The 27710-nt window shown below is 36.9% G+C and overlaps 3 protein-coding genes and 1 pseudogene across 11 annotated transcripts; 1 reads left to right on the forward strand and 3 right to left on the reverse strand.

The window, feature by feature from the left end:
- Window positions 1-18: 18 nt before the first annotated feature.
- On the forward strand, window positions 19-2677 carry LOC147489642 (uncharacterized). Of its 7 annotated transcripts, none has more exons than XR_015200700.1 (6): window positions 19-298; window positions 427-872; window positions 985-1045; window positions 1180-1215; window positions 1537-1579; window positions 1663-2677. XR_015200700.1 is itself a non-coding variant. In XM_086569774.1 (6 exons), the coding sequence occupies exons 2-6, from the start codon at window positions 733-735 to the stop codon at window positions 1685-1687; spliced, it is 357 nt and encodes a 118-aa protein (XP_086425900.1). In that variant the 5' UTR covers window positions 28-298; window positions 427-732; the 3' UTR covers window positions 1688-2677. The 7 variants fall into 7 exon arrangements, 6 of the variants coding, with proteins under 6 accessions (XP_086425896.1, XP_086425900.1, XP_086425894.1 ...); XM_086569774.1 differs by having other exon boundaries at window positions 28-298; window positions 1128-1215; XM_086569770.1 differs by lacking the exon at window positions 985-1045 and having other exon boundaries at window positions 25-298; window positions 721-872.
- Window positions 2678-3709: 1032 nt separating this feature from the next.
- Window positions 3710-5562, reverse strand: LOC147489643 (uncharacterized). The gene is made up of 6 exons (XM_086574693.1): window positions 5552-5562; window positions 5202-5444; window positions 4590-4842; window positions 4374-4461; window positions 4110-4234; window positions 3710-4013 (listed from the first exon to the last, which is right to left on the reverse strand). Exons 1-5 carry the CDS (start codon window positions 5560-5562, stop codon window positions 4176-4178), a joined length of 654 nt encoding a protein of 217 aa, XP_086430819.1. The 3' UTR covers window positions 3710-4013; window positions 4110-4175.
- On the reverse strand, window positions 5306-7354 carry LOC147489644 (F-box protein At4g00755-like; annotated as a pseudogene). The gene is made up of 4 exons (XR_015202862.1): window positions 7285-7354; window positions 7225-7232; window positions 6006-7074; window positions 5306-5444 (listed from the first exon to the last, which is right to left on the reverse strand). The product of XR_015202862.1 is annotated as an F-box protein At4g00755-like (transcript).
- A 1025-nt stretch (window positions 7355-8379) lies between these two features.
- On the reverse strand, window positions 8380-15682 carry LOC147489645 (calcium-dependent protein kinase 26-like). Of its 2 annotated transcripts, none has more exons than XM_086573168.1 (9): window positions 14551-15682; window positions 13729-14405; window positions 13428-13571; window positions 13193-13345; window positions 12710-12807; window positions 11901-12068; window positions 10405-10629; window positions 9214-9370; window positions 8380-8791 (listed from the first exon to the last, which is right to left on the reverse strand). In XM_086573168.1, the coding sequence occupies exons 1-8, from the start codon at window positions 15606-15608 to the stop codon at window positions 9302-9304; spliced, it is 2592 nt and encodes an 863-aa protein (XP_086429294.1). In that variant the 5' UTR covers window positions 15609-15682; the 3' UTR covers window positions 8380-8791; window positions 9214-9301. The 2 variants fall into 2 exon arrangements, with proteins under 2 accessions (XP_086429294.1, XP_086429295.1); XM_086573169.1 differs by having other exon boundaries at window positions 10379-10629.
- Between the last annotated feature and the right edge of the window lie 12028 nt (window positions 15683-27710).

Raw genomic sequence — 27710 nt, forward strand, 5'->3', positions numbered from 1 at the left:
AAGAACAGACCCTTAGGGCGTGCTTGATAAATATTCCCACTTGAGGGGCAAATATATAATGGGAAAACATTTTCCCACTTTAAATTTTGCCGGCAAACTACCTAGCAGGAAAATAGAGTTTTGCCGCTGCTTGTTTCATCACCAGTCAAATGTTGGCAAATCTCATTTGCCAGGTTTGGCAGTGCTTGATAACACAATTTTTGCCATTGGCAAATTCGGCAAATGTTTCAACCCTAGTTTTGATCATTTGCTTCTCTCACTCTCTCTCTGTCAAACATCGATTTCAAACATGGAAACGGTAATCAACTTCACTTTCTCTCGTATTAATCACTTTGAAATGTGCTTTTACTTCGATTTTTGTCTTTGATTTGTGTTTTTTGAACAAATTTACGCAAGAACGATGATGTTTGAATCAAATCACTGCAGAAGAAGTTTATATCCGAAATTCATGTCAGTTTCGAGTAAAGATCTCATTTTTCTTCAACTGATAACGATCTTGATGCGATTAAAGCTGAGAAGCGTTTAATTGAGATGATTGTTAAAGATGAGAAAGATAAGTTTGTTAATCAGTCTAAAAACTTGGTTTCAAGTAATTTCTAATGAACAGAAACTGAAGTGAATGATGGAAGATTTGCTTTGAGAAAGATAAGTAGTTTCTCGCGTGTCATATTGATTCGGTTGAGTGTGCTGAAGCTATAATGGTTGGAAAAATTGATCCAGGTGTTCAAGTGAATGAGTTTGGGAAAACTGCTTTACATTGTACGTGCAGCTAAAATGCATTCGAAACGATGTCAATATCGAGTTCGAACTGATCTTAGATCAACTGATGATAGTGAAGAACTACCTATTGAGATGGCTTTGTCTAGCAAAAGGTATATTGATTGAATTAACTGTAACTTTACTTTGCTTTACATGTTATAAGTTTGTATGAATATGTAATGTAGTGTTTCATTGTGACATTTTGATTGTTTTTCCTCGATTTAGAATGATTACTTGGAGTTCAGATGAAATGATTGACGATTTATTAGTTAAATTCAGCGAAATGGTTAGAATAATTTCTGTTTGGTTGATTATTAAGAGTTGTTTATCTCATATGATAGGTTTTAATTTTTTGTTTTTTTATCCAGGTATGGTTGCGGGGTTCTTGTGTTATAACTCATTCATGGCTTTGGTTTGCAGGAATAGTTGGTGGGGTGGTACTGTTCATAACACAATGTGAGTATTAAATGAAGAACTAAAATTTATCAAATTTCCTTATCAGATACTATAGGATATTGTTCTTCGTGTAATACTCCAAAGTTTAGTGATTAAGGTGTACCTTTGAAGTATATTGACCCTTTTACTAAAGTTTGATGCAATGAAATGAAATCTGGGTCGCTACGTTCGTTCTTCCTTCCTTTATGGTACATTTAATCATCAGTATAAAAACCCACTTCACAGTTCACACTCATTCATTCAAGTTAATTAATAGATTGATTAAGAAGCACTGGACAATGAGTATCTTACGGTTGGGTTTATTACTTGCTCTCACATCAGGTGTATTGACGCTGATCGTCAAGCATGGGATGCGTATTTCAGGGTAATTTACTTGACTATCTTGTAACAAATTATTACTATGTTTATAACCATAGCGTGCTTGTTAGAAATTGTTTATTGTTATAGGCACATCCCGCAGCGAGGCACCTAAGAGGGAGGATGTTTCCCTATTTTGCTAAAGCTTGTGTAATTTTTGGGAATGACTACTCATATCATACTCTGAATGTTTGTGAAAGCTTTGGGCCAGTTGTTGCTGACACTCCACTAACTGCGAGTGTACTTGGTGATACACAAGTTGAGAGTATTGAAAGCGTTGGTGAACTTGGTGAACCTTCTAGTGTGGTTGATACTACCCCCTCCCCCCTTTCAGTAGAGTATTCATTCCCTTCAGTGGAGTATTCATGGCAGTAGACTTCGTAGTTGTTGAAATTACTTGTTATTTTGTGAATTTCATCTGTGTTTTAGATCTTTTAGAATGAGATTCTTCATGCAATCCGTTAGTGGTGGTGTGTGGTGGTGGATGGGGTTGCTAGGATGTGTGTGGTGTATCGTGTAGGTGTGTGTCGTGTTGGTGGTGCAAATGTGTGCTGCAGGTGTGTGGAGATGGTTCGGCTACTGGTGTGTGAAGTGTAGGCTGCAGCGTGTTGCTAGTGTGTGATGTTGTGTGTGCTGTTAGTGTGTGGGCTGTTGCTGTGTAATTGTCAGGGTTAAGGTGTGCTTATGTGTGTGCTGTGGTGTGCTTCTGTGTGTGAAGTGTGTGCTGCTGTTGTGCGAAGTGTAGGCTGTGCTGTGCTGTTGGTGTGTGATGCTGCTGTGTGTGAAGTGTGGGCTGCAGATGTGTGGTGTGTAGTGTTGCTGTTGCTGGTGGTGCTGGTGGTTGGGCTGCTAGTGTGTGACTGTTGGCTGTAGTGTGCTACTGGTGTGTGATGCTACAAGAGAAAAAAGAAAGATGACTTCAGGGAGACTACTATGCGAGACTGCAGAAGAGTTCAAGGAGACTGCAGAAGCGTTACTATGCGAGTGATGTGAATTTATTTGCATTGTATTGTTGCTATGCTATTAAGTATTTCCATTGTTGAAATTGTTGTGGTTTTATGAATGTAAAACAGTTGTGTATTTATGAATGTAAAACATTTGTAAACCATTTGGTCACTTTGCTCATGTAATGGGTGTCTATTGATGCTCTGGAAATTCCATTTGTCTATATATTAGCATCATTTTAGAAATTTAGAATTTCCTTTAGGCTGATTAAGAATATTTACAGAAAGTTCAGGGCGGCTAAATGCGTTAGAGACTTAGAGGCAGAAGTAGCTGGAGCTGAACTGGCATGTAATCTGCTGAAGAAGTATCAGCCTAATCAGACACTTATTTTGGGAGATAGTAGATATCTTATGCAACTGCTGAGGAACAATGGAGAAGATGCAGGATGGCAACATAAAGTCAGAGTGATGGATATAGTGTCTTCTTGTAATTCTCTTATTGAGAACTCAAACAGTTCATGTCAGTCTTTTATTTTCTGTTGTGTTAAGAGGATCTTGGGAAAAGGTCGAATTCTCGATACCTTATTAGAGTTTGATGTGAAGGGACGATACCTTGTTAGGGTTTGATGTGAAGGAAAGAGTCTAGTCTAGTAATTATCTCATTAAACTCTAACCTTCTCATTCATTGATACCTCAGGCACAAATCAAATACTTGGATTTCAATATATGTGACTTCTCATTTGGTATTTGGTTGTTGAATCTGCAGAACTCTTTTGCATTACTTTGGCAATTCGTCAGTGGTTTGAACTAGCTGTGCATGGGCTGATGGGCTCATCCTCATTTTCTGCAAAATTTGATATTTCACCCTCTTCTCTTATATGACTTCGTTCGACATTTGGATTGGTAATGGCCGTGTCCACCCTGTGTTTCTGCCTTGTCCATGTACTGGCCTACTGGGTACTGAGTACAGACTACACTGTTATGTTTGCTAAAAAAATTGCAATACACTATAGTCCACCTGGAAAATAAAATATAACACTCCAGTTCACTGGTTCTGACTGAAGCCGACTTGGATGTTTCCAGAACAAATTCTGTTTTGGTGCAAGGCATTTAGCATAAGCATGAAGTAGATCTATTAATTATGGCAACTTAGTCAGTGCAAGGCCTATCTAGATCTGTGAGTTTGTGCACTAAACAATTGTGTTTAAATTTTTTCAATAAATGGGTGGATCTTGACAAAGTTTATACACCTAAAACTCAACTATGTTCCCAGTTTGGAGAGAAGAAAAATTCCCATGTGAATGCTGAATATTCTCGTGCCCTGAAACTACTGTTCACCAGTTCAGATAATCTGTGCCAAAAATAACATTTATACTTGTATAAACAAGATATAGTATAACGCACTCCAGTAAACACTAACAAACATTCACCAACTCAACATCAAACAAAAGCCACGCATTTGGTGGTATTGCAGGAGGTGATCCCTACGATTCGTATCTGCATCACGGAGAGGATAACGTGGGATATTTAGTGTCGAGCTATATGAACAAATATAACAAGAAGAAAAACTAAAAAGGTCAGATAAATACATACCCCATTGATGGTGGAATTGTCAGCCTGCTCTTGTCACCAATCCGCATAACAAGTTTGTTTAAATAGTCAACAAGAATTAGTACCATTAACACCAACATCCCACCCCTTAATAACTTGTCCCACACCTGCAAAAAGAAAATCAGATTTTAGAATCACTCAAAGACCAACAGAATATATATATATATATATATATATATATATATATATATATATATAGGATAACATTAAGAAACGCACTAGCTAACCAAAAAAGTGAATCAGTACCTAGACGGAACTTGAAAGGTACTCTCCCTACGTTAGAATTGAAAATTTTGTCATTTTTCTTCAACTTCCCAATATAATGAACATATACCTGAAACCAACAAATGACAACATCACTTAAATGTTTATTAACCAATTTCTTCATAACCATAACAACATGTAGCACTGGCTAAAAGCCTAAAACATAATACTAAACCCATTAAGTATGGAAGTAGTTACCGTCTTTCCAGGAGATGCTTTTTTTCCATCTGGTTTGCCCATTTTTATCTCCTCAACAACAAGGCCGTTGGGGTAATTCCTTGCTTGCGTTGCCTTCAGTTCTGCTTTCTTGTCCTCAATTTCCACTACAGACCCTTTATTAGCTTCGTCTGCAGTTGCACTTTTGTCACTCTCTGGTGTCTTATTCTTCTTATTCTTTTTTCCAGTAGTAGTATCTTCATCAGAAACTCCATTGCCATGAGATTTCAAATTCCTGTGAAGACAAAGAAAAAAAGCCACATGGTGATATATATTACTTTCAGTTATGACTTGTTCAATAGAGACCAATCGAAACAGAGACCACTAACATTCTAACAAACAAAGAAAGAAAGGGTAAAGGTGACAGAAGTAGCAATATGGCGTCCCCAGTTATCCGAATTCAAGTCAAGGTGACAGTATTTTTATTCTTTTAATAGTATAAGAAGGCTTCCAAAGCAACAAAACCAGACTATATTATGGTCAATTAATCTCTTAAAATTCCGAAACTCTCTCCTTTTTCTCTTGAAAGGAACATTTGAAACAGATAAAGATGAGGAAAACTAAAGTGCATAAGATGCTAAATAAGATTCTCACTTGTTGTTGGATGCTTTGTCATCTGCTTCATGATAGACAGGCACCCTCTTGATGAGATCAGTATTTCCTTCCTCGGTTTGAGCATCATCTTCTTTCTGGTCGTCATTTATGCTATCGTCCCTATCTCCGCCACTTTTCCCCTCTTTAGTTCTTTCTTTCTTTTTCTTCTTCTTGGGCTTTTCAAAATTTTCTTGTCCAGCCTCCAAAGAATCCACAGCAGAATCATTTCGATTTTCTGTTCCTCTGCTTGTATATATAGATTAAAAGTGGCACATGTGAGATAAAAGCTTCAGAAATACATGCATTTTTAAGCTACTCATAATTAGGAAATTGAGACAAACTGCCTTTACAAGGACTCCATTTAATTTGCCAAAGGAATTATTCACACCATTAAAAAATTTGTTCACAGGGCAGCATGGAAACATGGAAATTTTTTGTTCACAGAGGAATTATTTTGGTTTAACTGAACACATGGAAACAGCATCCCCATAACGCAATTTACAATAACAATTAATGTGGGATTCTTATAATGGCCATTTAGGTTTATAGCCGAACTTTAAAGATAGCTACTAGCCTACAAGCTCAAGAGCGACTACTTGAGCTTTTAGAATACCATGATTCTAAAACTCTTTTCTGGACTTGCTTAAGATTTTCCTCGCAAGTGTCATAAGCCTAATAAATACTCACATCGAGCAGTATTATCAAGTACCCCCCCACCTTCCCAATCATTTTGAGAGAATTTTATTCCAGAAAATAAAAGAAGCAACCAGTTCGATTCGAAATAAAACTTGAGCAGATCCATACCTCTCTATATGTCTTCGGTTTTCCTTTTCATTCCTGTGACTCGATCACCACCATCTTCAGCTTTCTTCTTCTTCCCTTTGCTTACTTTCTTGTCAGACTTCTTCCGTGCTTCACCACTTTCATTGGACAGGAAGAGATAGCGATTGTGATTTGCCAGCAAGTAGGGTTGAAGCGAGAAAATTTTGGTCGATTTCCTCTGGCAAAATATATCCATCCCCGACCTGGATTTTTTTTTCCCGCTTGCAGTGGGAAAATAGGGTCACGTGAGGGTTTTGCCGGCAAACTGGTTTTACATTTGCCAGACCCTTATATGGCATCAAGCAGCGGTAAATATTGGTTTAAGTGGGAAAATGTCGATTTGCCAGCGGGAAAATGGGTTATCAAGCAGGCCCTTAGAATATTTCATGGAATCAAGATTTACACTGCAAACGTCTGAAGGACCGTCTGTGGACATCTACTTAGTGAAGATATTACTTATACGAAGCCATTTTGTTTACGAAAAGATAAGATGTAACAATAACCACTTTGCGAAGAAACAGAGGAAGAAAAGAAGAACAAAAGAAAGGAAACCTTGACCTTTAAGCATAACTTTAAGCATAACTTGAGAAGGAAAATTCTCATGCTCTAGTGATTGTACGAGACTACGCGACTACATCTCTTTTTTTCTGTTCTACAGAAACTCCAACTAGCTTCTGTTCCAGCTAAGAATTATTTAGGAAAACTGACTAAAAAGTTCACTACCACTCAGTAATAGTAAACAATAAAAATCATAACACATTAACCATCTCAATATTAGTCATCTCAACCTTTCTGTGAATGAGTTCGGTTTAGAGGTTTCGCCAGGATCTGCTTTGCATGCTCCTTCAGTGCGCTGGACCGAAGTCCAACTACTTGCTTACACAAATGTGCGCTACACAAATGTAGAGCAAGCCATTCGTTTCTTGCTTTTGAACCCGACCCAACAACTCAAACTGCAGAATTTCACCGATGCATAGTACTGTCTGTGCCTCTGTGGTAGCTTAAATCTCTGTAAGCAATTTTCCCAAGTGATTGGAAATTCGGGTGAAACCTATCTCTACACAAAGTTGTCATCAGTATGAACTGCATCCACAAAATCAGTTTCCATTTCTCCCGGTGACTTGAGATGACCCATTCTGAATCGAACGTCCTTGCGGAATATATAGGAAAACCATCTGTGAATGGTTGTACCTTGATTTACCTTAGTTTCTGTAGTAAAACACAACGTTGAGGACAATCTATATGTTAATCTCCCAGGCACCCCCAGTATCACACTGTCCATCACTTGACCAGTAAGAAGCTCTGCCCCGAACTCTATCCCTCAGTTCTAATGTTTAATACTAAACGTGCATATAGGGGTGGCAGTTTTGTACACGACCCGCTAACCCGACACGAATCCGACACGAAATTAGCGGGTTTGGGTTGGAAAAAAAGGCTTTTGGGTCATTTAAGGGTTGACCCGCCAAACCCGTCAAATAAATGGGTTGGGTTAGGGTCACACATGTTAACCCGGATAACCCGTTAGTATACCCGATTAGTTCCCAAGTCCAATGGGTCGGGTCATCAACCCGTGACCTGTATGACCTGTTTTAAGTCCTTAAACATATATGTTTCCGAATTTTATTAAATCTCATAATCCCAATTATCTAAAAGAAAATACTAAACAGAAAATGATCAACTAGATTTAGAAGGATAAGCCTAATCCAAAGATATAGAATATTATAGATTCATTCAATAAAATATATTATCACGCATTATTAACATTGAACCCTTACCCTAATCTCAATTATATAAAGAGAACAAAGAAGTCGCCAAAAGTCACAATAATAATTTTGCGTTTATTTAATAATAGATTTGCTTTCGAGATAAAGAAAAAGTGGATAAACCTGGACACGTGGTTTGTGTTTCTAGTTTGGTTATGTTTTTGTTTGGCTAATAGGTTGTTTCACTTTGTTTGGTTAAGGCGTTCAAAGATGCATGTTTTCAACAACTCTGCAAGACTTTTGCAAGTTCTTTTATTATTTAGATTAATAAATATTCTTTATCTAAAAAAAAATAAATAGAGTTTACGGGTTATCTGTTAATCCGATCCGAAATTGACCCGCTGGCTTAGCGGTCACCCGTTGGATAACCCGTTATATATGCGGATTGGGTTTGGGTTTGACAAATTTGACACGATTAGTAATTGGGTCGGGTTTGGATTTGCTCTCCTAACACGTGACCCGAGTATGACACGACACGAACCCGACCCAACACGACCCATTGCCACCCTATACGTGCATAGTTTTGCAATTTTACGACTAGACAAATTGAGCTTGACATTTATCGGTCAGCGCTTCCGCAAGTCACGTAGAACTGATTCAAATCAAAAGAAAGTTGCAAATTCATTGACTCTTAATCTGAAAAACACACCTCCTGTAATTCTTGTAAGTTGCAAGTTTGTAACCCGAATACTTCATGATCTTTACACACAACAACAGGTAAAATAAAGTCACTACCGCCCAAATTTTGTTCAAGAATTGGGAGTTCAAACGTGTAAGACCTGACCAACTTAAACAACAAAAACATTATTCAATTCTACCAAAGAACGATTAGAAAGTTCGGCCCCAATCAGGCAAAGGAAGATATATGTTCAAGCTCAGATCTCAAATCAGCAGAAGCTTTATTGAGTGGCGTGTCAAGGATTAAAAGCTGGGGAGAACCCATATTGCGACTTTGGAGCCACCCCCTTCCAGTTGTTCACCACATATTGATCACTTGATAAAACCCTGTCACCATCACCCCAAAGTACACGATTACTAACCAATTTAATCTATAAAAGGTCTAGGGTGGATTCACATGCCTTGGTGTTTTCTTCATTGATTTAAAGCCAAATTTTATTGCTTTCATAGACACTAGTTAAATAAATTGTAGTAGTAGTTAATCCAAATTTCCATAAAAATCTTGTTCGAATTAGTTAAGTAATATTCTAGTACTTGATTGCCCCTAGTAGCATTTTCTGTGGGATCGACCTATTTGCCACAACTATTTTCAACGATAGTTGTGTGCTTGTGGTTTAACTAGGGTTAAATTAGTTAAATTGGTCTATTATATTAGTTTAATTTTGTATCACTGTCATACACTCATACTGAATGGTACAGCTTACGCCGGAAAGAAATAAAAGGATAAAAAGAACCAATTTAGCAAATACCTGTACAGAAGAAGAGAAGATCAATATTTAAAAAGCTCTTGGTATATCGCTCATGCTTATATTCACTTATTCAGACTGTTTCGTACAGTTAGTCTTCCAACACCTCATTTCCCTTCGTCATCATAGCGACAAACTCGCCATAGTCAATACGACCATCCTGAAACAGAACACAGAGTAGTGAATTGAGGGTAAATTATTTATTTATAGAGTAACAAATTAGGCATACAGGGAATCAAGGCCCGTCTCAGCAGAGGCAGATTCTTGTTTTCTATTATTTCAGCTAACGAGTACTTTGATCAGGTCAAATTCCATTAGAAAGGAATAGTCATACTTCTCCATTTCCCTTTACTTTACGCTTTCAGACTAATCTCCTTCAATCAAGAATAATTGTTTCATCTTACAACGGTGCCCACGGAAATAATTTTCATCACACTTATAACAAAGATTTGTCCTGCGCCGTTCTGCCATTTCTTCCCGTGTCAAGCATTTGATAGGTGGAATTGTCGGTCTTGGTCCAAAATGACCCGGTTCATTGCTTGGTTCACTCGATTCTTCCACTTTCGTGTTAGCATTTTCCCTCTAATTCCATTGCATGATGCAGTGCATTCCCTCGTAAACATGGTGCATGTGTATAACTAAGCAAACCTCAAATGTCAATACTAATATGATCTATAGTCCCAAAAAATTACAGATATGTAACTTTATGCTTCTTTCTAAACACATCTAGGATCAACCCCATGTGTGGAATCTTATTTAGAGAATGAAATGTGGAATGTGGATTTGCCTATTTGAGTACTGGAATAGAAACATAGATAGATACTGTAATTATCAGTGGGGATGGTGTTAGACAGACTTATATGGAGGAACAGCATTTGTTTAGCTGCAGATAGATGAATAAGACTTTTTTTACATTGATATTGAGAAAGATGATGCAGGAGCACCTATCATAAAAGGAAAATATCAAGCCTAACTGCTAGATCAAGATGCAGACGATGTAAAAAAATCACAGCCTTCTAGTCTAAGGTAATCCATCAGGCAATTGCCATTTATATTTCCGGGTCTTCAACTCTTCTACAACTAGAGGTGATCCTTTTCATGTCTATCTAAAAAGAAATGAAAACTTTTAGTGAAATAAGGAGGAAAAAGGACTATTATCCACATGTACCTTCAAAAGACAAAACCATCACTTACATTATCTTGATCAACTTCACTAATGATATCTCCAAGATCAACATTGCTCATGTTATGCTCCAAACAAGCTTGCCGAAGTTCATCAAATGCAATATAACCACTTCCGCTTTTGTCGAAGTATGCAAATGCTGCGACCAGATGTTCCTCACGTTCAAGCTTGCTACAATGAACTGTTGCTGCAATGAACTCCTCATAGTCAATGGTCCCACTATAGTTGACATCAGCCTAAAATAAAATAAGCTAGGTCAGCTAAATGGTACAGCTTCAAATGTTGATGCCTAACTTCATTAGTCCAGAAAGAAACGCAATGATCAGTAGCAGACTAAGAGTGTAATACATCCAAACATAAGACAAATACAGAAGAAAGCGTACAATTACGCTACCGTAACAGCATTTTCTGTTTGAGCTTTATCACCATCCAGAAACGCCTTAAAAGTGAAATACGACCTTTGAATGCTTCCATATATACTGGTCCTCCCCCTCTCCCCCCCCCCTTCCCCTCCCCAATCTCTTCACTTTTTTTTCTTTGATTCACTATACTATGTTCAAGCAGGCAGCCATATAAAGCCAACTGGACGAACAATTCTAACAACAGTTTAGCAATACGATTAGTCTCACAGGAAAACTGATTAATCTACAACTGACACAAATGGGCCTGTTAGAGTCTAAATATTTGATATATTAAACTCGAATATTTTTACATAGAGACTCACCGGAAAACTTGAAACCCCTAGGGCACCATAACCAATTCAAAGCCTAAATATTTAGAATATTAAACTTGGAGAGCTTTACATAGGGACTCACTCACCTTAAATAAGTAGAGAACACATACTCTGACTCCTACCAACTCAATGTGGGACTAAAACCTTACTGTACTACTCATATTTTTCTACAGGGACAAAAGCTGTTCTGCCTTTATTCTTTAAAGTTCTCAACAAATTCTTCAAGGGAGTATGTCCAGGTATCTATAGGGTCATGAAAAGGTCATTTTTTCTTGCAGAGTTTCTTTCCATCAGGTTGCGCATCTCACAAAAATTAGTTCTTATAATAGATTATCTTATTCAAAGCAGATCAGTTCAGAAATGCCTGCAACAGCTTCCAAAAATTGTAATCATGAATAATGAAGTAAAAAACTTTTTTTCTTTATAGTTAGAACTTTAGTCCCTGAACCCCACACACCCCCTTTTTCCGCATGGAAGGTCGGATAGATCCCAAGACCTTGGGGCCAACCTTCCAAGGCTTGACCGGTAGGCCAGTGGACGTAATCAAATGGAAGTGAACAATAATTAAAATGTAGAGGAATGACCTCAAGCGTGAATTCTAAAGTACAGGAGAAAATAATCTGACTAATGATAGGTTAGTATTTACTAAACCTTCACAACTGCACAACCTTTATGCAGGAAGAATTACTACTTTTCTCTAACTGTTCATGATCAAACAATATTGTATAAAAGTAATCCATTATAATTTGTTCCGCATTAACCATAAAATCTTACTGCTTCCATCAGATCACGGATCTCTGACTCCTTCAAGGTACAGCCGTATCTCCTCAAACCAGCTTTTAGCTCATGAAACGTGATTGTACCACTGTTATCAGTGTCCATTACTTTAAACATCTCCTCCAATCCAGCAAGCTCCTCTTCTGATAGCCTTTCAACTATAACCTAGAACAGATCAACAAAAAATAAAAGGAAAAAAAAAGACATTAAAACTTAATCTATGAAGGAATGAAGATTTTAATCTGGAAAAACGAAAGGCAAAACATATCAGAACCGGTCAAAGTCAAATAACAAATTATGCAATATAAAGTTTTTTTTAAAAATCACTATGAAGAATAACAGTAAAAAAATGAGCAAATCGAAGGGAAATTCGAACTGAAGAAATCCATGCACTAGGAGCTACGACAAAAGTTCCATTGAATTTGGAATTTCAAGACGATGGAAGTGGACACCACTTAAAGCGTGCAAAAGAATGTGAATCTATAGAAAGTGCAATGCTAATTAGGAAACAGTTTATATAGCAGAACGGCAAAGGGAAAAGGATGGGTTTTTGTGATTGATGTCCTACTTTATTCACAATAAATTAAATTCACTGGACTATAATATTTTCAGGGACCATACTGTAAAATCAGTATGAAGAAAAAAAGTTGAAACATAATCACAGCAAGACTAAGGAATAGATCCTCAGCCCATGGTAAATTCAAGTATAAAATTCCTGAAACACCAAAGGTATGCATATAAACATACGAAAACTTCTTAACAGGTATTTTACATATCACTTAAAAAAATAAAATGAAAACACTTACCCACGCCACAGCCATTCTCTTCAGTTTATTCATTGCAGAGAATCGTTTTAGGCAAGATAGAACTGCTGGCTCTTTAGCACGGCATATCCAAGGATGACCTAAAAATAGAAATAAATTTTAAAAAATAGTACAACGAGATAGAACTGCAAGTAATAGTAACTGGCATGCATAAACAGATCCTTGCAAGATGCAGAAAATAATGTTATGCAATTGAATAGGATTGAAAACATCAGTTACCATACATATCTTCATAAAAGTATCCTGCAGATCACAAAATCACAAGCCAATATTCCGGCCAACTAAACCGTGGTTCCAAGCCCAATAAGAAATTAACTAATGCATATGGTTGCTAGTAAAACTTTTCTCTGATGACGTGTTCAATTGCAAAAGCATTTTGAAGTGGTTGTCCTCATTTCACTAGCATACGACCATCATCTAAGAATTTAAAGCTGTGCAAAGAATAATTATAGTTACATAACGCACATAATACTTCATGAACAGTGAAGCGCTCCCAAGGCTGAGAACAGAGCATCTTTCTGAGAAGATCCTTGGCACTGTCAGAGATTAAAGGCCATGGGTCTGATTCAAAGTCAATTACACCCCTCAGAACCATATCAAATGTCCCTGGCTGTGACTCTGAAATCAAAACAGGTAACATTTTTCAGTAGAATAGACCCATTGAATCAAAACAATTGCAGGACACCAATATTTCACAGACCTGCCCAAAAAGGTAGCACGCCACTCAACAACATATACAGAACGACTCCAGCACTCCACATATCAGCCTCTGGCCCGTAACACTTGGAAAGTACCTCAGGAGCAACATAGTATGGGCTTCCAACTACATCTGTGAAAAACTGACCTGCAGTACCAAGCCACAAAGAGATTTTAATTAGTCCATAAATGAACTAGTTGACAAATGTCCTCGAGTTCCTTAATTTATTATACGCAGTTAATTCTTACAAACTAACAAAACACTTTTCAATGAAAGTAGAAACGTAACAGCAGTAACATCATACCAGGTCTGAAGAAAACCGAGAGCCCAAAATCAATGGCCTTGAGAGAGAAATCATCCTCCTTGTAAACCAGCATGAAGTTCTCAGGCTTCAAATCTCTATGCATAACCCCAAGAGAATGACAGGTCTCAACGACCCTCACAATGATCCTCGTCAACTCAGCTGCCTTCCTCTCACTACAACGTCCTCTCTGAATTATATGATCATACAATGTCCCTCCAGCACAAAGCTCCATCACAATATGAACACACAAAGAATCCTCATAAGCACCTTTAATCGACACAATGTACTTATGTCCCGAAAGATGGTGCATTATCTGAACCTCTCTCCTAACATCCTCCACATCCTCCTTAGAAATCAACTTCCTCTTTTGTATAGATTTACAAGCGTACTCAATACCCGTTGAATTCTCAATACATAAATAAGTACTTCCAGTTCGACCTTGTCCTAATTTACGACCAAACTTAAAAAGATCACGCATATTAGCAGTCTTGTGGCCTAAAACCCAAAAAACATGGCTATCGACACCTTGACTCATATTTTCTTTCGCACTGGGCTCCACAATAGGTAAACTACGTTCTTTCTTGGGATTTTCCTTGGTGAATTCTTCTCTAACATCTTGTTGTTCCTTGTTATGAGTCGAATTGTCTTTTTTGGCCTGAATTTTATCCTCGTACGGTCTGAAAAAGGAAGAGTTAGTTTGGGCCGTTTGGCTACTACATTAGCAAATAATGTTTTATGTTAACCACAGTTACACTCATTTTGGAACGTCTGAGCAGTTGGACCCTTATCCAGAAAGAAAAATGGCATAGCTAGTGATCGTACCTTCCAACCGTAATGGGAGAGGCAACAGAAGAATCTGGTTGATTAACTTTAGTGAAAACACCTCCCGTACTGCTTGTGCCTGAAGGAACACTATAAGGATATAGTGGATTTGGAGGCGAACCAAGTTGCATGTTCCCCATAAGAACTTGCACCACGTCGCTCATGGTTGGCCTGTGATCGGGCATGTACTGAGTACACCATAACGCAACTGTTGCTAATGTCCTTGCATTTTTTTTGTCCTTGTCCTCAATACCACAATCCTCAAAAACTTTGTCTAGATTTCCTTCTTTATCAAACTCTGCCCAAACTTGTCCAGGAAACCAATTTTGGCCATCACGATTCTTCTTCCTCCCTAGAATTTCAAACAGCATCATCCCAAAGCTGTAAATATCACTTTTGCAAGTTACTGGCAGTTTTCTCCACATTTCTGGGGCAGCATAGTCTGTAGTCCCTCTAAACGCCGCAATCAAAGAGATATGACTCGAATCTGTTTTCGTAACCTTAGCTAATCCAAAATCCGCAACCTTGGGTAGATTTTTTTTGTCGAGCAGTACATTACCAGCTTTTAAGTCATAGTGAACTATTGTTACACCCGGGCAACTCTCGTGCAAATAAGAGAGCCCTTTTGCTGTGTCAATTGCAATAGCATACAACTTATCCCACTTTACACTAAGGGGTTTCTTATATAAAATTGTATCCAGAGATCCATTCTCTAAGTATTCATAAACAAGTGCTTTCATTTTGGCCTCAAAGCAATACCCGTAAAGTCTTACTAAATTTCGATGGGAAGTACTACTCAATATTTTAACTTCAGCCATGAACGCGGTTTCCTCAGCATCCGTGGCGATATTCTTCAATCTCTTAACTGCTACTTTCACACCATCAGGAAACTGACCTTTAAAGACATCTCCGTACGCACCAGAACCTATCTGACTAGTGAAGTTTTTGGTAAAGCTGATTAGATCCTGGTGTGAATATCGCTGCATTCTCATTCTTTCCACTTCATCTAATGACTTTTCAACTGAATTTGAGCTTCCCACTTTTTTCAGTTTCTCCATGATCGTCTTAGGTAGGTGATACAAATTATATATCGAAATGAAGCTTTGTCCAATTAATAACCCAACATGTAAAGCTGAAAAAATATAAACAAAGAAGAAATTTTATGTCAAGTTGAAACTTGAAAGTGTATTTATATCCCACTAGCCCATCATGGCCCACCACATTTGGCAAAAAAAAACACAAAATTTAAAATTGTGGAATTGCACTTTGATCACAAAAAACAAATTTGGAAAATAGCCATTTTGCCTCCTAATAGCATCTTTAGCAGTGATATTAACCTAACATCAAACACCAAATCAGGAGAACTACATGTTGATGAAAACACCAAAAAAACACCAAACCAAACACCAAATCGACCAATATTTGGTTCTAGGTTTGGTGCTGTATCAAATCACTTACGCGATTTTGCAAAAACCACACGGTTTTGCCAAAACCGCACAGGCTTGGGCTGCTAAATGGGCTTCTATGGCGCGGTTTTGGCAAAACCGCGTGGGCTTAAGCTTCAATGGGTGCGGTTTTGCCAAAATCGCGTGCGTTTTTTCTGAAAATTAGAACTGTGGTGCATAGAACTTGAAAAATTATGAGTGCATAGAAGTTAAGAAATTAACATTTGTGCAATTGAAGAAATTAAGAATTGTAATTCAAAATCGAAAAAATTAAAGAAATTAAAAACCTATGATTATGATTATGCAGTCCAAAATCTATGATTATGATATAATCATATAATATCCAAAATAATCCAAAACCTATCATATTACATCAAATTTATTTAGCTCTCTTCTTACGCCCCTTACCACTCGATCCATCTCCTCTCTCTATTTGGACATTTCGAAGCTGCTCCTCTAAGTTCCTAATCTGAGACTGATGATCTTCTCTGTCTGCACGGAGGTTAACTACTTCAGCCTGAAGTTCCTCACATCCCAGATGTTGTTGCGTGTACACTTGTTGCATATCCTTATACGCTTTTCGAGTCTCGTCATACGCACGTTGGGATTGCTGATATGTCTGAGAATATGCCTCCTTTCTTTCTTGGCTATAATGATACAGGGCAGTCCTCATCCCATCAAACATAAGAACCTGGTTCTCATATCTTTCCCGAACCTCAGCCTGAAAATCCAAGAAAATATAGTGTGAGTACATATTATATATATAATAAAGAAGATAAATAAAACAATTAAACTCACCATGGTATACTGATCAATATGCGGCTCTAACTCAGAGAAACGAGCATGAGGCACCTCAGGAATGAAAATATAAGTAGGCTCCCCATCAGGTCCACACACGGCAAACATCTGAGGATTACCGCGCATTACCACGAGAGTCGGCCGATATGCATTCGAGGTTGTGGGTTAATAAACGGTCGTGGGCGGATGAGGAATACGTAGCTCACGCCTTATCCCTTCCAGCCCACAAACTCGAAGTTGCTAGCCCGACCAACAGAGGCAACAACGGACCCATGGAGACACGGTTCCACCATCTATAATACTTGCCAGCCCCGCTTCAACAACAAAAGAAGACGATCTAGCCAAGGACCACCACGCATGAACTTCATGAACTTGAATTCTACCCCACGACTTTGCATCACTAACATCGGCATGGGAGCACATGGAACTCCATAACGCCCGGTCATCTCGCCTCCAACATCCGCCTCTCCACAAGATTAAAACCCGATCCGTCGGCGGCAAAAAACAACTCGCGGACGTGACAACACACAAAACATGCCGCAATTTGGATCGTTAAAGGCAGTAGACAAACGCCAAGGTCTCCACTCAATAGATGACAATAATCTAATATCAATCTGAGCACGAGCCATACAGATATTATTCCTAATTTGCCCTCTGTTACGAGTCAAGTGAGGCCCTGACCAACTAGCAAATCTAGGGCGAGTATCAGCAATCATGTCTATGTTTTGACAAAGACATTGAAAGTACTCATAAAACCAAATCTCTAAAAGTCCCATGAATCCTGCAATCTGAGGACTTCTACTTCCGAATGTCTTTGAAGCTTTATCAAATGCCGATATCAATGTGGCATATACTGAGCTACCCAGGTCATAATCTCTCATAGTATGCAAATCAGATACATAAGCATAATATCCCAATCGTACCGTAGAATAACCATTGGGAAACAAAACATGCCCAATAAAAAACATCAAAAAGTCCTAACATACCGACAAGACCCTCACTACCCTAAGTAGAACGGTCAAAGCTAACTCCGCCGTATCGTCGGGATGCAAGAGGGGTTCCATATATGCAATCTTAATATGAGATAGCTTAATCCCAGAAAAATCATAAGCATCCGCACCCAAACGAGGAAAACTCATAAGCATACTATCCATATTCTCATAATTTGTATGAAAAGGTATCGGTTGGCCTATACCGATACTCAACCCAGAAATCATAGTGAAGTCTAGTGGTGTGAACCCTAACTCCGCACAAAGAAAATGAAATGTATGAGTTCTACTCCACCATCTTTCTACTAAAGCTATGACCACTGCCCAATCAGCCTTCTCATAATCCGTATCAATCAAAATACCCAAAGGTGTATACAAAATACTATCTCTAATATGTACAAACTCATCCAAACTCTTAATAACCTTCCACCACTCTCTAACACCAAATAAAGTCGATCTAACTCGGTAGTCAATAACATGCTGATATTATAAAAAAAAATAATGCGTATAAGATAAATAATTAATTAGTCCAACTCAACTAATTAATATTCAAAATATTTAATCAAAACTAATTAATTACCTGAGTATTAGCCACTGCACTCGACACGTGTTTTGTATCACGTGTAGAAGACACAACTTCCATATCAAGTGCTTCTCCAGTGCAAATTGCCAATCAAAGTCATTCATCTGATACTCCAGTACATAGGGATGTCTATCAGCCGGCGCGACATCCTCGGGTTCTTCTTCCCCACTGTCTTCTCCCCCACCGTATTCTACTTCCTCATCGCCAATGTCGTCTGTGTACTGCCAATCATCACCATTGAAAGGTTCAAAAGGATCCATATCAAATTTTAGGAGTTTAGGTAGGTTTTTGTTTTTTTTAAAACTAAAGAGAGGGTTTTATAATTGTGAGAAGAGGTGAAAGTGACTGAACCGCGCGGCTTTGGAGTTGTTTATATAGAAGTAGCACACGGTATTCTGAACACCGCGCGGTTTTGCCAAAACCGCGTGGGCTTGGGCCTGTCAGTTGGGTTTTAGTGGCGCGGTTTTGGCAAAACCACGTGGGCTATATGGCGCGGTTTTGGCAAAACCGCGTAGTTGCTTGGTGTTTTTTTGATGTTGCTCCTAAAGTTGCTTGGTGTTTTTTTAGTTTGGTGTTTAGTTTGGTTCAAAATTTTGGTGTTTTTTTGGTTGCTCTGCTAAAGATGCTCTTAGGTGAGATACTTTTCTAGCATCAAACACCTCTTCAGGAGAGTCACATGTTGATGAAAACACAAAAAAAACACCAAACCAAATACCAAATTGGCCAAAATTTAGTTCCAGCTTTGGTACTGTATCAAATCTCTTGGAAAAACGGCGGCAATTTTTCTAACACCCTATGGGCTTGGGGTTCTAAGTGGGCTTCTATTGCCAAAACCGCGTGAGAAATTTGAAAAGAAAATAAATAAGAAAGTTAATGTGCGACACATTGCGTGGTTTTTCCAAAACCGCGTGTGCTTGGGCTTTTAAGATGGGCTTTAGTGCGCGGTGTTGAGAAAACTGTGTGGGCTATATGGCGCAATTTATCCAAAACTACGTCATTTGATGTCGAAAATTTGATGTTTCTCCTAAAGTTGGTTGGTATTTTTTTGGTTTGGTTCAAAAATTAGTGTTTTCATGGTTTCTCTCCTAAAGATGCGCTAACAAATCAAAAAAATAATAAAAAATTGTAAAACTACAAAATTGCCACGTGAAAACGGAAAAATTATGATTCTACCACCGTGACAGAAACAGAATTACTATCACTATTGCTCATACCCCAATTTTTTTTTTTTACTGTTTAGATTTAGATGCATACTAAATTTTGGACCCCCGACCTCTTTTAGTTATTTTGCATGATAGGATGATTTTTTTTTAATCCAATTTCATTTCAAATTTTTGGACTTTGTAGTTTCTAAGCAATTTATTATTGTAAACATTATATATTACGGATGTTAGAGAAGTCTCACATGGCCGGACTACTATTTTAGATATCAAAAAAATTAAATCCTTTCCCCATCAAAGAAAAATGTGAAGCTATCATCAAGTCAAGCATATACACGTCTATAGAACACGTACCTTTAGCAATGACAATTTTTAAACTGCTTCATAAAAACTCATTGTAAAACAGTTAATATTGGTACACTGCCCCTCATAATTGTCTTAAAAACAAACTTTTACACACCCTAATAGCTAAAGTACAAAAGCCCTACAATGTGAAAAACTTTCTTATCATGGACTATAGCGATAAGAAAATTTAACGTTGATGCTTGCAAAATTTTTAAAAAAAATGAATAGAGAATATTCAGAAGAAATAATACATGATAATGAGCTTAGTTGATGCCTGCGAAATTTAAAAAAAATTAATAGGGAATATTCAGAAGAAATAATACATGATAATGAGCTTAGTGTTGAGTAACCTGGGTTGGCTCAACCATATAGCGAAATATGCGATTACTTAGGGCCCTACAGCCTAAGGGGCCCCCAATATATTTTAGCCCACTATTGTCCTAGCTTTTTCTCTATCTTTTTTTTAACCGTTAGCTAACAATAATACTCCCTCGTCTTCTCCACATTTCCCTCATCCTTCTCTAACAAAAAACTTCTCGCCTATCCATAACTAATAAAAGTTTTTAACCTAAATTCTCTTTTAACAAATATAAAAGATTAAAAGCTACAATAGAATCTTACCTCCATCATCTCTCCTTGCCTTCTATAGTTTTTCTCTATAATCCTTTATTCTTTCTACTTTTGTGGTGTAGAATTATTCTTTTCTTTATCTAGATAGTTATATTATTTGTTAAATAAATTTATCGAAGTTTGTTAGTTTAAGAATATTATTCAAGCAAGAAAAAGGAAAAGGTTGTGATCAATTTTTTACTCTAATTATTATCTTATAATTTGATATTTCGAATTTTAGTATTAATAGTATAGATGCCTCCTATTCGAACTTTGCTTAGGATCCCCAATTGTCTCAAGCTGCCCTTGTGAGTAATTAAGCTAACAACTTTGCAACTTTAAAATAGCATTAGTGATCTTAGTTTTGAAAGTGTCATATACAATATCTTCACCTACATTTGATCTGAGTGACTCCCTTGCATATGCTGCCACACCATTATGTATATTATATTACACTGACAGATTGAAATCATTTTCAGAACTAAGTTGCTACTTCAATTCTTATTAAGAGATAGATATATGACCTTATTTATTTGTTGCTCAAAGTCCCTCATAACTCATAACCAACATTGTGCCAATCCAACAAATTTCTTTTCATTTTTTTTTCTTTCTATCACACTAAATATTCCATAGATTTCAACACACCATAAGTAGTTTTCTGTTTCAAACTTGTGCGTAAGGTTTTTAGTGCATATCTTCTGTTTCTGAATTTCAAACATGACATTGAAAGCCTTGAGCTCTACTTTAGGCATTGAGCTTGGATGTACAACACCTTTAGATTAAGACCATGTTAAGTTTTTTCATGTCCAGTCGTTGTCCTCAAACCAAACTCATCCCCTACGCATATTATTACTCATTGAATTCCATAATAAGTAGTAATTAATTCTTTTGACCATACACTCACTGCACACTCATATTTCTCGCTCATTTAACACATTATTCTATTATAACATATCTGTTACTGAGTCCTGAGTGCTTCCTAATATTGCTAGCTATCGTTCTCTATGTGCTCCAAACTTGGTTATGTATTCTCCACTGCAAATTTGTCTCGACTTAGTGTGTCTTGTCCAAATCACATACACTGCCAACATTCTCTGCACTTGTTAAGGATTTCCTTCTACTCGATCATGTAATAGGTGCAACTACACATGACCAACATAAGTGTGCTATGCAACTGGACTCAAATTAACATAAGTGTGTGTGTGGCTTTGTGCACTTGACACCTACTTTTTTTTTGGTAAACACTTAGCACCTTCCTGATCAAGGAGAAAAAAAAAATTAAAAATCCTTATTTGATGCTATTTGTATATGGAAGTTCTAACACCTAGCTTTATCAACTCGTTCAAGACTAATGACTTGTCAACCTAAATGACGATCTTTAATTTGACAAATCTACTGTTAGTTAGCAAATTAATTTTAAAAAAACAAAAGTATGTAGTACAAAAACATTTAGTGTACCTTAGTTTAGATCACACACATAAATTCTAGGATAGGCAAATCTTATCGTTGTGCTTCTTTAATTGGTGTGACTCGGGTTCTTCATAATATAGTAAAAATTTAGTCAATAACATATTATGGCCTAATGCTTCATCCAGAAAGAAGAATGGACTTGGTTTATGTTGCTGAGTCCCGAGTGCTTCCTAATATTGCTAACTGCCGTTCTCCATGGGTTATAATTCTTCAATAGTCGTTTATGTATTCTCCACTACAACCTTGTTTCAACTTATTATGTCTGATCCAAATCACATATACTGCCAATGTTTCTGCACATTCTAAGGGTTGCTTTATGAGTAATTGCCTACAGCTCGATCATGTTATACGTGTAACTACATGACCAACATAAGTGTATGTGCACTTAGTACCCACCTGATCGATTTAGGAGAAAAAAAAAATCCTTATTTGATGTTACTTGTATCTGAAATTTCTAACACCTAGCTTTATCAACTCGCGTTTAAGATGGTCAGGGAATAATGCAAATTGAAAAGATGATAGCATTTGAAAATATACTTATCAGAACATTATTGACTTGAAAAGCTTGTTTTGGATCCGGCCGGGCATACGCTCGGGATCTTTTAGATATTCTAAGGTTAATAAGATTTAAACTTCCCATATAGATCGAGAGTTTCCTAACAGGATATGCTTCATTTTGATAGATTTTACATTTAAAAATTTTCCAATCTAATTCAAGCACAAAATGTGATGCTTTAGTTAAACCCTCCAATATACAATAGGATTTAACTACGCATTTGGTAGCAACTCCTGACACGTACCACACATTAACACCCCAACTAATACATCACAATTAATCTATGTAGGTACAAACTATAGCAAACACTTATAGTAGTAATAACTTATAAGCTATAAATAGTAAGTTATAAGTTATAAGTACAAAATATCCAAGTTTTTTTTTTATCTCCCCTAGTCCCCTTAATTAATATTAAACTTGATAGCTTAATTCAAATTTTTTTGGCCATCTCAACAATTAAGAGTCTTTGATCCTTGTGTATTTTCCATACTCAATTTATCTTCTTCTTTATTTCTTTCTTATAGATTTTGAATAAATTATGGTATTTTTCCAAGTTACGTACAGTTGGTCGATCTCATCTCTAGTGGTATTCTGGCCACCTGTCAATACTTCAAAATAGGTATTTATTTGGACCAAGTGTATTCTATGCTCAATTGCGCCTATCATCAATCTATCCCATATGTCCCATTCCCTAAACCCCTTTGAAGCTAAGTCCAAACAAAAGTCCCATTTTCAGTAAAGGTTTTTGTGATGTTATGTCAAATGGATTTTATGTTAAGATAGAACCTATACACGTACAGAACATAGTTTCTAGACTTTTTTCATGATTTTTAAAAACACACAATTTCTCTAATTGAGTCCCGTTTTGTGTTTTCCACTCATACACTAGGCAACACAATTTTGTTTGCTTAATTTTTGGTTCCGATCAAAAGATTACTTAATTGGCAATGATGTTACTTGGCCACAACAATAATGATATTATTTTCTTTAATTCCAACATGAAAGATCAAAATCTATTCACATGGGTGGAGATGTCTTGGTGCCAAGTCTTGCTTAATTCAATACAATGGTCATTCTTTTACAACTTTGAATTTAATGAATGCGTTTCATTTACAGTTCCATTATGCACATTTATTTTGGTGGAGTCAATGCCTATAATTTTATGAAGACATCCTCTCACCCAGATTTTGTGCTTTTCAGCTAAATTGCTAATACCATTGGGGGTAAGATAATGCGATGTGATATGTCTGTATACATGTGGTTTATGCTGCAAATAAATAGTTTTAGAATAATAATATGAAGTCTATTTATGTTGTTGAGAATGGAAATCAATGCATATTTAATATTGTTCTTTTCACGATCACCGTGTTCTGTTAGTTTCCGGTCAATTTGTATTTTCATAACACTGGCTTTGAGAGTGATTTTCACCCGAAAATGGGTCTTGGGACCAATTTTGTCACAACCCAAATTTCTAAACAATAACAAAGTGAAGATTTGAAATATAAATATCTCAAACATCACTATGTTCACTTGTTTAAAAACCCAGATTATGACGGGGTGAATACAACACATACAAAAACCCATAAAAGCCATATCATAACAGAATCAACTTAGAATTACATAATCCCCATAATTAACCGCCATCACTTTATTAAGCTATCTTTCGTCCAAACAAAACATCAAACAAACTTCTAAGAATAAAAGTCTTCAATATCTTATTCTCAAGCCATGCTGAAATGTAAACTACGTTATTACATCCTTCTAATAAGAATCGGACCTAATAAAAGGACTAACTGACTGCTCCAGGCAAAAATCCAAATCACACGCCGCGGTTCCACTGCCTTCCACCTATGTTCCCAAGAACACACCCACGTTGCCAAAATTAAGCAAACATGGGTCAGCAAAATGGAATTTGCTGGTATGAGTAGACTAACCACATATAAACATTTCCAGACTTTACTTATCAAACTAACACTTTAAATCTATCATAACCTAATCATTCTCAGCTTGGAAGACAGGTAGTTTCGTCATCTCAACCGGCATAGTTTCTTCCCAAGCAAAACTTCCATTTATATAACTCATTATAATAACTCGTTTTAATAACTAAGTAATTGAATTAAAACTTACCGATATCCAATACGGTATAAGGGTAGGACCGCGTTCCTGCACAAAATATTATTAAGTCCTACCCTCATGCAAAAGAAAGTTAGTAATTTTATATAACATATGTACATATCCTATATGTATTCAAATGTAAGCCCATACACACTCGCATAATCAAATCAATTTCTCTTATCAATTAATCAATTACTTTTCTTATACACCCACCCTTTAGTACCTACTCCACGATTTGCACTCCACACATTTGCCAAAACACACATTTCTATGTGCCTCTCTCTCCCACCGAATACCACAATATCATAGCCATCTCTGGGATTTCATACACATATTTCACAACCTCTTAAGGCATAAAACTCAGGTCATTCATGACACATTCAATGAATACCTTAGGTCATTCCCGCCACATTCAAGGAATACCTATCATATCACTAACGAGCCATTCATGGCACATTCAATGAATGCCCTGGGTCATTCCTACCACATTCAAGGAAAACCCAACCCTACATTCCCGTACACTCAAGGAATACAACTAACCAGCAAGGTGAATACCTTAGTTCCTCTTTAGGGAAGTCCAAACAATCTGGTCATTCATGGCACATTCAATGAATACCCGGGTCATTCATGGCACATTCAATGAATACCCATTTATAACGCTAACGGGTCATTTATGGCACATTCAATAAATGCCCACCTAGCATATGACATCATCAGTCATAAAACTCATTTCCAAAACTTGAGGCGTGGAGAGTTCTAAAAGGGTGCGGTAAATTTGTTTACGCATTATTGAACTTTATTGCATATATTATTTCAGAGAACGAATTGAAGGAGTATCTTGTTTCTTGTATTTTTTTGGTTTACACGTTATTAATTATATGGATGTCTAAGTATCATAACGTTGTATATCACAAAAGACTGAAATATCACATAGTAGTTAATACACGTATACAAGTATATATAGAAAGGTCTTAGCCTAAAGCCAAGCATGCTAATAGCCCTAGACCTATCCTAATAGACCGAATCATAATCCGAGTTAAAAATCAAAGTGGGTCAACTTGTCAAAGTCAACCCTGGTCAACAGTCAAAGTCAACCTGCCAATGGTCAACAGCAGTCAACCAGCCAGGTCAACAACAGTCAACCAGACCTAAACTCCTCTAACCCAAAAGCTCAAAGCCTAAGGCCCAAAGTCTAAAACTTAAGGCCAAAAATGAAAATTCAAAAATTAAACATTCAAGCCCACCCACGAAATTCGGCCCAAGCCCAACAACAAAAATCACTGTTCATCTTCCTCTCTCACACTCTCCAGCGTCTCCACCACCAGCCACCGCTCGCCACCACTTTTTAACCTAGCGGTTTGATTCTTTTTGAAAACCCGTACATACCTATACCAACCAATCTCAATTCCCTTATACTGTGTAAATCGGGATCGACTGCCACTAATGGCTTCTCTGGAGCTTCAACAACCCCAACCCACTACGAAATCAACTCTCCAATCACCAACATAGTTCCATACTAGAACCACATCATAACCCACCCAAAACAAACAACAAAATCAAACAATACAATTTGAGTTCGCGCCTTCATTAACGCATCACCATTAACGCTCCTTCAGAGCTTTAACAGCACACCCAATTTCAACCCAATAGCACCCAACCACCGATTCTAAACCCCCGACATCAACCAAATCAAAACAAACAACCCACACCACAACAGTAGAACAACAGTATATCAGTTCATGACAATTTGGTTCTTTGGCGAAAACGCGTAGCCAATACATAAGTCGACCACTGTTTTTTTACAGCAGCCATCATCAATTTAATACCCTCATTTTAAGTTTTCCGGAGAGAGACGGTTATTCAAAATTGCATACGTAGTTAAGACTAAATAGTATACAGTCTAAATCAGACTCATACAACATTATATGAACAGTAAAAAATCATATTGGTTCCATCCTCATGCAATCTACAGTAAACAATGAGAACTTTATCAAAACATAATATATCTACTCACAGTTTATAAACCGAACAGCTTTCCGAAAGCGGAAAAACCCCGAAAGATCGAAGTCGACTGTCGCGCGAAAAAGACGATCTTCCTTGTTCAAAACCCTTTTCTTTTTACTCTCCAACAACAATCCACTAACGGGTGTTACTCTCCCTTCCGTCTCTTATTTTTTTCTGTGTAAAACTCTCTGTGTTTTTTTCCAAAAACTCTACGTAAGAAAACTCCTTTTTTTATTAGTTTTAAAAACCTCACCGAAAAACAAGGATAACACTTATCTATTTACTTACGGGACTTTTATCCCTAAGCTGATAGTTATCATATATTTAGTTTTATCTATTATTATTATTATTATTATTATAGGAAAAACAAATAAAAAGACGGGGTGTTATAAATTTCTTGTAATTTTATATTGTCATATATAAATCCCGGTTTGCCCTTGAGTCGAAATGATTAATGAAGATTTGTCCTAAAATCAAAATTATTAATGGAGATTGCTGACGGTTTTCCTTAAATTTGTAATTAAAATTTAGGGTGGACTTGGGGCAAAACTATTATTGGGCTTTGTGTTTGGGCGTAATCCCTGGTTGATTTTGTTGCTCCGAAACTTCTAATTATTTTAAGATTTTTAGGAGAGAGCTTCAGATTTACGTCTTATTAAATGGCTTATGTTGATCTTTAATTCCAACATTAAAGAAAAATACATAATTTGTGGGGGTAATAAGATCATGTTTCCCATTTTTTAGGAAATATTTGATATATTCTTTATACGTGCATAATTTGTGGGTAATTTCTTTCATATTTTTGAGGAAATAATAACTAGTTAAAAATAATTATGTTTTAGGAAATAAATATACATACTAATTTGAATTGCACTTAAGTAGGGGGAGTTATACTAAAATAGGAAACCATATGGTAGAGTTATATTAATTGTAAGTAGATCCATATGCAATCACTCTTTTGGAAAGTGGAAATTGAATCAAACTCTCTAAATAGTCCATGTGGCATGGTATAAAGCATTGTAAAAATCCACGTAGGAGAGAGAAAATATTATTTCTCATATTAGAGTGCCACAAAAATCTATTAAT

This window comes from Coptis chinensis, chromosome 7 (assembly GCF_015680905.1).
Source record: "Coptis chinensis isolate HL-2020 chromosome 7, ASM1568090v1, whole genome shotgun sequence".
Taxonomy (NCBI): domain Eukaryota; kingdom Viridiplantae; phylum Streptophyta; class Magnoliopsida; order Ranunculales; family Ranunculaceae; genus Coptis; species Coptis chinensis.

Bases quoted from the DNA above. Each gene is read 5' to 3' on its own strand.
- LOC147489642 (XM_086569770.1), top strand. From the start codon at position 733: ATGAGTTTGGGAAAACTGCTTTACATTGTACGTGCAGCTAAAATGCAT. The intron at 873-1,179 runs GTATATTGATTG...TTTGGTTTGCAG, and splicing joins ATGGCTTTGTCTAGCAAAAG to GAATAGTTGGTGGGGTGGTA. The intron at 1,216-1,536 runs GTGAGTATTAAA...CTCTCACATCAG, and splicing joins GGTACTGTTCATAACACAAT to GTGTATTGACGCTGATCGTC.
- LOC147489643 (XM_086574693.1), bottom strand. The intron at 4,843-5,201 runs GTGAGAATCTTA...TTGTCTTCACAG, and splicing joins GACAAAGCATCCAACAACAA to GAATTTGAAATCTCATGGCA. The intron at 4,462-4,589 runs GTAACTACTTCC...TGTTGGTTTCAG, and splicing joins AAGCATCTCCTGGAAAGACG to GTATATGTTCATTATATTGG.
- LOC147489645 (XM_086573168.1), bottom strand. From the start codon at position 15,608: ATGGAGAAACTGAAAAAAGTGGGAAGCTCAAATTCAGTTGAAAAGTCA. The intron at 14,406-14,550 runs GTACGATCACTA...TTCCTTTTTCAG, and splicing joins TCTCCCATTACGGTTGGAAG to ACCGTACGAGGATAAAATTC. The intron at 13,346-13,427 runs GTCTGTGAAATA...TTTTGATTTCAG, and splicing joins CGTGCTACCTTTTTGGGCAG to AGTCACAGCCAGGGACATTT.